The 12,278-nt window shown below is 40.0% G+C and overlaps 1 protein-coding gene across 1 annotated transcript in view; it reads right to left on the bottom strand.

Annotated features, from left to right (window-relative positions):
- dop1a (DOP1 leucine zipper like protein A) overlaps positions 1-11,988 on the bottom strand; it is a 31,174-nt gene extending 19,186 nt beyond the window's left edge. Inside the window, exons 1-11 of the mRNA XM_053432492.1 lie at positions 11,643-11,988; positions 8,922-9,117; positions 7,825-8,006; positions 7,539-7,709; positions 4,408-4,597; positions 3,827-3,925; positions 3,526-3,625; positions 2,114-2,223; positions 1,200-1,314; positions 928-1,048; positions 311-430 (exon numbers count right to left, since the gene is read on the bottom strand). Of these exons, the coding sequence (XP_053288467.1) occupies positions 311-430; positions 928-1,048; positions 1,200-1,314; positions 2,114-2,223; positions 3,526-3,625; positions 3,827-3,925; positions 4,408-4,597; positions 7,539-7,709; positions 7,825-8,006; positions 8,922-9,059 (1,346 nt within the window). The 5' untranslated portion in view covers positions 9,060-9,117; positions 11,643-11,988. The remainder of the gene's footprint in view (positions 1-310; positions 431-927; positions 1,049-1,199; positions 1,315-2,113; positions 2,224-3,525; positions 3,626-3,826; positions 3,926-4,407; positions 4,598-7,538; positions 7,710-7,824; positions 8,007-8,921; positions 9,118-11,642) is intronic.
- Between the last annotated feature and the right edge of the window lie 290 nt (positions 11,989-12,278).

Genomic DNA, 12,278 nt, shown 5'->3' with positions numbered 1-12,278 from the left:
AGTACAACAACTAGTTATTCACGTCTGTGTTTTTGAGCCTTTGGGAGCTGACAGCGGTATCAATTAGTTGCAAACAAAAACTTTGATTTTACTAATAAGAAAAATGTGCACATCCAGTCGGCTTGATGTTAAAATTAGGGTCCTGCTGTGAAGGTAGTTCTATGTGAAGAAGCAGCATCAGCAAAAGAAAAAAATTACAGATTTTTTGTTGAATGTTTGGCTTGTTTTTAGAATGTTCCCGATACTAGTTAAGTGCACCTAACAAAATGACATCCTCTGTGTAAATGTACATTTATTTGCACACACAAACCTGCAGCATTCCTCAAACCAGCGAGCGATGTAGTCCCACATGTAGTACGGCTCAAACGAGTTGAACAGGAGATTGGCTGTTTTAATAAGTTCGGCCGTCTTCTTGTTCTCTCGTAATTTGCTAAGAATGAAAACAAAAATTATAATCTTGTCAAAACAATACTTGAATCTAAATAATATGCAACTCTCGATAATAAGCCTCAATTTCTTAAAATATTATAACTCTAATAATGAATATATGACTGAGTTATGAATCAAAAAAAGTATCAAATATTTTCACAATTTACATGGTAACATTTGCCACAGAAATCTAACTATATTACTGCAGTTTGTATACTTTCTGTGACCATGTTTTTTTTTAAACTCATCAAATTTTCAGATCTATATTTTGTAATTGTACTTAATGTTACTTAAAAATCTTTAAAGAATTTTGTAACACTGTTATTTCATATGAATGCATTGTATGACTAACTCATTGTATGTTCCAATGTTGTCACTGTTGATTAGATTTTATCTACTTTAGGATATCAGAGTTGATCTATTTGACTTGTATTTATAAGGTTCCTTTCATTTTTTTTTTTTTTTAATTCATACAGGGAGGTGTTGGCCTGAGCTGACCTGCTGAGGTGTGTGTGGTCTTTGCTGAATGGACTCTGGTTTTGGAGGTCCAGCTCTGTTCGACACTGTGTGTGCAGAGTCCGAAACACCTCAATCAGAACGTCCTCTAGGATTTGTGGACCTGGAGAGAGACACATACCGACAGCAGGGATGATGTCCACAGTTGACTAATGTTTACAATATTAAATTCAGTTAATGTGACAGGCTTTATATGTCATGATTTATGGACTTACAACATTAACTAAACCGATGGTATCTACAGTGTCACTTACCAAGCTCTGGTTTGTCCAGCAAACTGATGAGGATGCGAAATGGCTTGAGGTCGTGCATGAGGATACTCTCCTCTTCACCACCTCGGGCCTTGCCCTGCAAGATCCCTACCATCGCCTGAAAATACATACACAAGGAGGTACACGCACACACACACCTGTTACAGTAAAAATCCTGAAATATCTGTAAACTACCAATCCACTTTTCACAATGCTGAGGGATCATTTATCACCTTTGATTTTTGTTTGTTTAGCTTTTCAGAATATTTGGCAGTATCAATCTCATATTTGCATTAAACTCTTTCATTTTTTGTTTTTTTTTGGTGTGTGTGTGTTTCATGCTTCGTTGGTCACGTAATGGGCTGATGCCTGGAACAGACGGTCTCTGTAGTAACAGCCTTGTCCCAATGGAGAGAGCTCCAATAATTGCCGGAGCAGATGGCAGAGGAGCAAACAAAAAAACAAAACAGAAAAAAAAGTACTATCAAAAACAAAACTTCCCCTGCCTGTCGCTCTCTGTTCCAACCCCTGGAGTACCGAAGCCTATCACATGCCAGGAGGGCGAAAGCTGTTTTGAGCTTGATGAGAAAGATTTTCTTTATGTGTGTGTGTTAAATCTGTGGGAGCTGTCTTCAAAGAGTTGACCGTGATGAACAGCTGAAGAGAACAGGACATATATGTAACCCCTGAGAGGATGTGGCAGGTGTGAAAAGAGAGGTGTGATAAGTAATGGATAAAAAAATTTAAAAGCAGGCCAGATCCGCCAAATATAGAGCGAGCAAGCCCCACACACACACGCACACGCACACGCACACACACACACACACACACACACACACACACACACACACACCTTGTTTCGTACAAATGATCTTACCCATTGTTGAGCTGTATTTGCAATGAGTTTGAAACCTCACCTGGACTAGCATGTCTTTAGAGAAGTTGTTGAAGTAGTGGCTAGCGTGCTCCTCTGGGTTGCTCTGTCGCGTGCTGCGGGGGCCTGTTATCACCCCATTGTTATCAAAGCCTTAAAAATAACAGAGATGTGCTGTTAGAATTAATTACAGACAAAAAACAAAGCACCTTAACAGAGTAGAGAAAATTGATGTTTAATTTTCATTAAGATAAAATATTTGTATCTTGCAGTTCTTCTTGGTAAACTCCTAATGATAATCACTAAGTTATATTCCAAGGCGTGTAGGTCTTGGGCTGCATCACACTATGGAACAGGGCTGCACAGTTTGTCTCATCTATGTCTCACCTTGGTGTGATGTTTGAAACAGTCGCTTGTGGGTGAAATGAGGGTTTGTGTATTTGCTTGTGTGTGAGATGAATTGATGATGCATTGCTATTATACTTGGTAGTTGTACTCTGTCGTGTGAGTAAAAACAATGTCCCCGTCTATACATCAAACACCAAGTCCCACAATTAACACCCTTTTTTCTCAGCGCACTTAGCAAGCAAGTTAGGACAGAAATGTTACGACCTGGTTAATGAACTTAAATGAGGGGAAATGAAGCATCATTATTTTCACACAGGCAGCCTCTGTAGCACTGGTGCTATGTGCAAATTAAGGTAACGTACAGCCCTGTGGCAGCATAACCAGTTTCAGATGAATAATACAGTAATATATCCCATTCACAGAGGAAAAACTGGCTTGTGATCTGGTTTAAAGTTGCCATTAGAATCACACTGTGGTGTAAATCTTCACTTATGACTCTGACCTTCACTCCACATCAACCTTGTTGCTAATCATTTCTGCTAATCAGGAACTTGAGATTCCAACTCTACAATCATTACAAGTAGCTCCAGATAAGAATCAGCTTGATACATTCAGTGTCTATCCTCAGTCATGCAGACACTTACCGACATGATCATCACAGTGAGTTGCAAACAAGAGAAAATACAGTAAGACAATGACCACAATAGACATTAGCGTGGTTTATGTTCCACAGAACAGAAAAAAAACAGCCATAAAAACACAGCCATAGACCTGAAGTGTACACAAATGGCAAAACAGAACAATGTGTGTCCCCATAATGGTATTGTAAAACATTAACAATGCTGCTATTCATAAGTCAGAGCTATAAATATCTAGTCTTTTTCCTGCTGGATTCTGCCAAAGTGATGAACAGTTACGTGTCCACAACAGGTTAATAAATGAATCTGGATTATGTAGTATTCTTATGAACAAACGAACTCCTTTTACTCTTACACTTCTCCTGTAGGGTAACCTCCTCTACGATATTATTCTAAAATGACATGATGAGTGGGAATCCTGATACTGTAAATCTGTGTGTGCTGGTGTGTTTGTGTGTGTGTGTTGTACCCAGCAGCCAGGCATAGAGTCTGCGATTGAGGGACATGTCTCTTCTCAAAACCACATGTAAGGCTGCTGACAGGATCCGGATCATGTCAGGGCGAGTCGCCTGAACACAGCATATCACAAGAGAATGTTTGTGACTGCTCCAATATATCTTTCACACACACGCTAACAAGAAAGCAGATTATGGTTACCGGCTAATATATCAATTACACATCTCAAAATCAATCCTAACTTCAGTCAAAGACGTACACAGATCATTATCATACTTCAGGCATGATACACGGGCCAGTAGATCAGAGCTCACCTGGCTCATGTGGAAAGGGAAGCAGAAGAGGATCAGGTCCAGGGTGCTCCTCTGCACCAACACACTGGAGTCCTGGACTGAGGTGCTGACCGCTTCCACCTGGTGAGAGCAGAAAAGAACTGTGAGTCAACCTGTGTATAAAATACACAACCCTACACATCATTATACTATTCAGACTGACACAGTGACCAAAGATAAACCTGCCTTGTTGGTCCATCGTTCATACCATTTCTTTCATCATACATTTTACAAACTGAGTAAGCATCTACCATCATAAACATCTATGATCTTTTTTCCTGTCTTATGACATTCATCGGGCCCTTTCCAGTCAAACTACTCCAATTTATCTTCTTAGTAACGGAATATAAGTTGAGTTTTATTCCAAATCCACCTCCAGACACTAATACAATAAACCAAATGAAAACACTGGACTGCTGATTAATAAACAAATTCACTGTAACATCATTAATAATAAATTGATATTTTGCTAGAGGGTGATGCAGTACGTTTTGTCCCTCAGCACTCTCACTAGAACTGTCACATGTGCATAACCCTTTTTTGTCAAACAGCCTCTCAAGTACCATGAGCTCGATGTCGCTGCCTATCACATAGAGCTGGTCTTCCATGGAGAGTTTGCGATTGAGGTGCAGCAGAACAAAGGAAACCCCGGGGAGACGCACAGCGGGGCTGGTCAGGATGCTGCCCCACAAGGCACTGTAGAAAGCAGACTGCTCCACTGCTGCAGCCACCTTCTCCAACAGGGTATTGGTTCTATGACAAACAAGGAGGACATGGTGGTACTCAGAGGTGAAAATACACACTGTGTGCTTGAGAGTTTGTTTCTGATCTGTTCAGGTTGAACCAGCGAGACGGCTTTGTTGTGGCAAATTAATAGAAAGTAGGGCTGAACAATACAGATCAAAATTAGAATAAAGGTTATTTTTATCAGTATTAAGATCACAAGTATTTATGATGCATATTCATTGATTTTGAAGACAATATATTTTACTGAACACTCACATTTAAATAACAAAGCACTGCCTTCACTTCAATGTTATGCTACATTCCTGCTAATGTACAAATGTGGGTATGGGCCATGGGAGTAATTTGTTTAGGGGCAACAAGCCTCTGAGGTTCAAGAACCTCCGATAAAGATGGTCAATGACTTGAAGTACTGTGGGTTTACTGTAATTACCGCTCAGTCGCAGCAGTTGAATTTGGGGTAGAATTAGTCATCTGAGTGACACATGTTACAGGAGTGTGAGTTCCAGTCAGAAATTAAACCCAATGATGAATTCAATCTGGGCAAACAAGGTCAATCTATAATTACCTTAAATATACACAATCATTTGAATGCAATATTACACAGAGGTAACAGTGGGAACAGGAAATAGCTGCAAGAGGTGATAAAAATAATGCAATTTGCTGTTCAGTTTTCTAGTTTGACAGAAACAAAATCAACGCAAGAGACAAAGAGAACATTGTTTGTTATAGTTTTACTGAACAGATACTTAAACTACATGTGTAGTTTTAAATAAAATGAGAAACAAGTTAGCCCTGCAAATGACCCCTGAAACCCAAACTGTGGTTTTAAAGTTAGACATTGATGTCATTGGAAAGTGTACACAAACATACATGCTTGCACACACACATGCACAACACACAGAGACTGTATTCAACTTTCAAGCAATGCTGATAATATATAGACAATATAGATACATGCAGACAATACACTATATGCAAGCAATATACAAGTAATTTAAAAAAAAAAAATAAACATAAAGTTAAAGTGTGTGTGGTAGAGCAAAGAAAAACTATGTACATCAATGTATTATTTGTACAATGCAGTATCGGTAGTTTAGTATCTTAGAAGCAGGCTGTATTAACTATCTAAGATAATGCAGTTTAACTCCGGTAACATGTGAGTATTGTCTCAAGGCCTCCATTCACCCAGTTATTACTGAAAATTACATTTAATAAATTGTCTGATTAAATAAAAATACTTAAACATTTAAAAATGCTTAAGTATAGAACAAATATATATGAATTTACTTAAGAAATAAAGAAACTTAAATCCCAAATCATTCAGCAGCTGAAAAGATTCTCTCTACAAATGTTTCATTGTGGGCAGTGCTTACTATTTCCATCGTAAGCACTGCACACAACAAGCGCTGCTTCTCTTTGGTTTAAAAACAATCATATTAATAAATTTTAAAAAATTGGAAATTGACCTTAATAAAATATATGACACGTCAGCGTGAACGGAAATATACAGTGATACGGAAATAAATAGCAATAATATGGCATTGCAAATGAATGATGATAGGAGTATTGCACAAGGAAAATGAAAGTCTGGCATGTGATGGCATGGAGGAAAAAACTGTGAGTGAAACTGTCTCTGAAATCAAACTTTGTTCAGGATCCCAAAACAGTTTCTGAAGTTCCCAATAATGGAGCGAAGCCAGCGAGCTAGTTCTGGCCGGCAACTCGAGCTGCGCTGCTTCAGTCATGTGCCATACATCAGGTGACATAAATCATGTCACATATATCAGGTGACATACTTCACTTGCCACAACCAGCCATAGCCCTCATCCACCGCATTAGGCGGTCTATTTAAGCAGAGGGAAATCCCATCACTCTCTCTGATTCCTAACTGCTACGCAGTAGTAGACTACTGCCTCAGCCCCTCCACCACCCCAGCATCCACCTGTAGGCTTCAACGGGGGGTTACAGTATTAGCTCATCACTCCCATCATTCCTGTGTTAGCATATGGGGAGTGATTAAGTTGGAGCCTAGACGCCAAACACAAACCTGTTCTACTGTGAATAATAAATATCTTAATAAATAAGATAAATAATCAAACGTGAGTTGTCTGACTGAAATGTCATTCACTTATAGTTTTGCTTTCACTACTTTTCTTTCTCTCCTTTCTGCCTTTGTCCGGTCAGAATTTGTAAGTTAACAACAAAAGATAGGGCACCAGTAGGAATTGTTTGCTTTAAATTTCAAGTCAAATCAATTATACTTTATTTGTCTTGGGCCTAAGTGCTACAGCAGCTGCTGAACAGTACATTGTGTAATAAACAGCAAAAACAGTAAACAAGGATATATTGGTAAGACCCAGAATAACTACTTCAGTTACTTCAATTACTTCAGGAGATCTGCAAGTTCACCTACTTCTTCATCCCTGTTTTCTAGGAACTTCTCATTTATTTTATTTTTATTGACTTTTTCCTTGGGCAGTTTACTGCTGACCTTTGTACTGTTCCAGGTTATTCACTGGACTTGGGAAATGGATGTGTTGTTAATCTTCTGACTGGAAGTATACCTGTGTCAACACTGACTAGATTTTGTAATATATGTGACACAACCAGATAAAGACGTGAACATACAATATCATCATGTGAAAATAAATTATGAATAAAACATGCAAGCTTAAGTTAGCAATTTTATCCAAGTAACAGACAGATATTTGTCTTAAAGAAAAGAGATGGAAAAGTTCAGAGAGAGACAAACATCTTTGACTATCTTCAGTTTTAGGAATGAATCTTGCAATGACTCATTCATCTCATGTATCATTCATACAATCTGCAATCAATTCCTCTTCCCATAATGCTCTAAAATGCCTTCTCCTAATGGCTTGTTCTGATGCCTGCATGTGCAAGTTAAAAACTTTCCAAGTGTTTTTCTTTCTGTTTCTGTTCTTCTTACCTGTCATAGTACTCAGAGCCCTCCTCCAGACCAGGCAGGACCCCGGTCAGTAGCCCCTGGAGGCCTGGTTTCAGAGTCTTCCCCAGGGGCAGGTAGTAGGTCTCATAGAGCCCCAACAGCACAGGCTTCACAGACATGGCAGCGTTGGACAGTAAAGGGAAAAGCCCAGAGCTGCAGGGGATGAAGACGTTAAGGCTCATTTTCAAAATCAGATACTAGCAGAAAAAAGCTTGTTTTGAGTTCATTTATTGGCCCCTAGATTACCACGTGGATAATACATTATTACCTGTAAAGAAAGAGGTCTTTGGCTAGCCTCTTGGGGCCTATGATCTTGAAGATGATCTCATATGTCTCCAAGGCCTTGCGGTGGACCCCGCTGGGCAGGGCGGGGTGGAGGCATTGGGCCAGCCGTTTGCCTATTGTCAACTTCTTGGGAACCACTTGATATTTTGCATTGTTCTGCAAAACCTGAGATGAACCGGACGTAAAAAGAACATGGTTTAAAAAAAAAAAGAAGCCATGCAGAAAAGCAGTCTGAAAACCACTCTGCATCTCACACAAGAGCACACTTATGACTTATGTTGACTTAATAATTATGTGGTATCCATGTGCAATACAATCTCGGTAAATAGATTCTGCATGTGAATATGCAGAATCTTTAGACGTGGCACAGAAAAAAGTATCTCTGTTTTGTGTAAAGAAACATTTGACTAGTGTGATAAAAGAAACAAGTCGGACTGTAAACAGTGTACGGCGAACGGAAGACAGAGCCTTGGCCCTGATATCCACTGTCTACACCAGAAGCAACAAACTGATTACAATATTGCATTTCTGTGACTTCGAAATTATACAGTTCCTGAAACCATCAAATGGCAATAAAATTTGATTTTGATAAATAAAATCAATCAGTGAGGGTCGGCTGCTACACCAAACCAATGACATCCAAATTTTGATGAACGTATTTAGCTGATAAGTCTGTTGTACATCAAAATTATCAGGTATACACAGGATTTTTTTTCAAACAGGTAAAATCGCAAAATAACATATAAAGACTTCTTTCCCATTGCCAGAAGAGTTAGCATTACTTTTCTTTTTTTTGTTACGGTCGACATAACAAACACTCAGGAAACTGAGGGTCTCTATCTCTTTTCTTGCCAAAAAGAGAGTATTCACCTGGGTGTCATATTTCTATCACTGCAGATTGGAGCCATTGACAGTAAATATCCATGTCTCCTGGGATTTAATTATGATACTATCCATTACCATTGCAGACATAAGCCAGATGTTAGAGGGGTTTTTTGACCAGTGGAAAGTGGCTTTTTCCTCCTCTACTACATATAAACCGTGCAGTGTACACCAAGCCGCAGCCTCTCAGATCCTCACCTTGTTGAGTTTACCCAGTGCAGAGATGAGATCTGCCCACTCACTGGAGTACTCAAAGTTCTTGAGGGCTTTGTCCACTGCTGCCACATAGTTCCTGTACTTGGAGTCACTGAGCAGCTCCACTTCCTCTGCATTCATTCTCCTGGGTGGTTTTTATGCTATTGTAAAACACCGGGGACACATATATACATCACACCTAAAGAAAAAGAAAACAACAGAAAGACAACGAGAGGAAGATGAGACCAAGGAGATCACATGAATAAAAAAAGATTTAAAGGATTTACTTTAAAGGTTCAGTGTGTATAATTTAGTGACATCTAGTGGTGAAGTTGCATGTTGCAGCTGAATACCCCTCACCTCACCCTCAGCTTCCAAACATGAAAGATAATCTGTGGTGGCTTCAGTTGTCATAAAAACTCAAAAAGGTGTTAAGTGTGTCTAGTCTGTGCTACTGTAAAAAACATGGCTGCCTCTGTAGAAAGGACCTGCTCCAGTTGTAAATATAAAGTACCTACAATTCATACAATTTAGATGAAAAATCACAAGGATTATTGTGCATCCAATATCTGCCACTACATCCCTTTCACCTAAATCTTACAAAAATAACCTTTAAGTTAAGTCATCTTCATGTTTGACCATGAAGAAAAACGCCTGAGCCCATCAATTAGTAGTATGTGCTCTAATGACTTAGTCTTATAAATCAGCAGGGAGCTAAATCTGACAGGAGCAGCAGCCAATACTAACTATCATGTTTGATGTGTTTGGAAAAAGAAGCTGACAGCAAATGACAGGCTGAGTCAGATTATGTTTCACCAAAAACAAACAAGTTTGAAGAAGAGTGGTAATTAACTCAAGCTGCTGTCGCTGCTATCTACTCTAATAACACAGACTTATTCCTGAAAACAGCTGGTGAACAGTGACAGGACTGAGTCTGGTTGGGATTTTCCATGACAATGTAGTCACCACAGCCTCACCATGAAATGAGCTCTTGTTGGCATGAAGTAACGCTGTTAAGTTCTTGTCATTAGCCTACTGATGCACATACTATTTCCAACCTACATTGTGAATATAAGTATTCACCTTTGAAATGTACCCCTGCCAAGGAGGTTATGTTTTTGAATGCTTGGTGTGATTGTTAGTCAAGTTGTGCAAGGATTACACAAAAAATGACTGAACCGATTTCACAAAGCTTACTGGAAGGATGTGCTATGGGTCAGGGAAGAACATGTAACATTTTGGTTGCAGATACAGACGTTTTTTCCACTTTTTATAACCCTGTGAGATAGAGCTTTTCATTCGACATTTCTTGATGACAAAAAACCTGGGATGTTTAAGGGTGTGTGCAATCTGGTACAGATATGAATGTAAATCTGGATCTTGTGATTTAATGTGGATTCATGAGGGGATTTGGGACAAGGTAGAGGTTTAATGATACATTTGGTTAAACATTTCCGAGACAATGACTTGTGTGGAATTAGTCATAATAGATTGTGTTTGTTCATTAGTGTGACAGAGATGAAGATCTCAGCATATCTAGAGACTCATTCATACATAAAAGAAGTTAGTTAAAGGGGGTTCCCTTTCTTTTTTGTTCTGTTCTGTGTTGATGACAGACCTGTCAGTGTCAACAACAGGGAGCAGGCGTTCCAGTTTAACTGCGGATCATGGCAATTGGTGATTTGTTGTCTTTATTCCAGATGTCGGTTGGTTGCAGATTCGTCATTTCAACAGAGTGACTGTGTCTGAAGTGCAGTGATGCACTGAAAGACGCGTTGAAATAAAGAGGCAACTATATAAATCATATGGGTAAAAAAAAAGATATATTATTAACGACATGGTGAAGCAGTATTAGCTTCACATCTTTAAAATGATGTCTGCTGACTTTAAGCTGCAGCGACAGGAGGACACATGAAGCTTAACACATCCAATAGAAGGACATTCACTAACTTTACTCACAAAAACACTGCAGGAGCCTCCACCTCGTTGATGTGAGGGATGTTTTCTTATGACACGTGCTTGGTGTGTGTGCATTGTAATGATCACCAGCGTCAAAACAAAAGGACTTTGCGTGGAGCTGGCCATGCGTGTGTATTATTCATAACTCCATGTGTCTCCTATGAAGGATGAGCATCAGTTTGTGAAGCCTGTTATTAAGTATGCAGCGTTTATTCTGACTATCACCAGATATCATGGGCGTTTTCCTTAAACACCCTTTTACCTATATGATTGAGATTAATGTCTCAACGTGATGTTGATAAGGACACATTACATGAGCTCGTGATGGGTTTTCGTTCGATTTTTATTTCAACGAGGCCTTCAGTGTATAACCGCACTTCAGACACAGGTGCTTTGTGAAAATGACGAATCTGGGCGACAACATCAGGATTTAAGACAATAAATCACCAGTTGCCATGATCCCCAGTTAAATTGGAACACCGGTACACACACCTGCCGCCCACACTGCAGCGTACGTTGTGTTATCACCCAATAGTGAATACATGTTGCAACATATGACACAATGATAACACAAAAAAACACATTTGGTTAAAGAATATTCTCAGAGGGTAATTATACGCGTCACTGCCAGTGTGGTTTGAGTGGGTCGGAGCTAACTGGCTAACAGCTACCTGGTCCCTAGCTGGGTGAGGTGCTTGTTTTCAGCTAATGTCAACCTGCAGGACACTTGTCACGTCATGGACTCATGCTGATAGGGAATCTCACCGTGATCCTACACAGTCCAGCGGCTGTCATTCATTCGTGTGTCCGACCGGCGGAGGAAGACAGAGACTGGCAGCTTCCGCGATGTGAGCAGCGAGCTGTGCTAGCTTAAGCAGCAGGTTGTTACAGTGATGGAGATGCAGCCAGGGCCCCGGCAGCACTGATGTCTCCCGCTCACACGAGTCGCGTCCCGGTGACAGGAAGCAGCTTTGTGCACAGACGACAGGGGATATGCTACATATTCCGGTGTGCCGCTGTGTGTAAATAAACAGCGATGGGCGTCTTAGCTTGAGGCGAAGAGAGACGGCTGTCAGCTCCCAGACTGCACTGCGGGTCAGCCGAAGCTCTTCCGCATCAGTTCCGCATGCACGTTTTTCCGCCCCCCTAAACCGGGAAGTCAGGATGGAGAAACCCGGTGGTCGCGTGACTTGTCTTCAAAATAAAAGATAAATGTTACAGGGGTAAACAGCATGGCAGCTAAATCCAATCCAATTGAGGTCAATTGTGACCACTTTTTCAAACGTAAAAAAGCCGACGCCCCAAAAGTGTAAGTGATCTCTTGTGGATTTGAATTTGAATGCCGGGGGGTTCAGGACACTTGGATAACACCACACAAGCACTATGGAGGCATTTTTTTAT

The sequence above is a fragment of the Pleuronectes platessa genome, chromosome 10, assembly GCF_947347685.1.
Source record: "Pleuronectes platessa chromosome 10, fPlePla1.1, whole genome shotgun sequence".
NCBI lineage: Eukaryota > Metazoa > Chordata > Actinopteri > Pleuronectiformes > Pleuronectidae > Pleuronectes > Pleuronectes platessa.
Note: the sequence above shows the minus strand (reverse complement) of the source record. Positions and strands in the feature narration are given on the sequence as shown.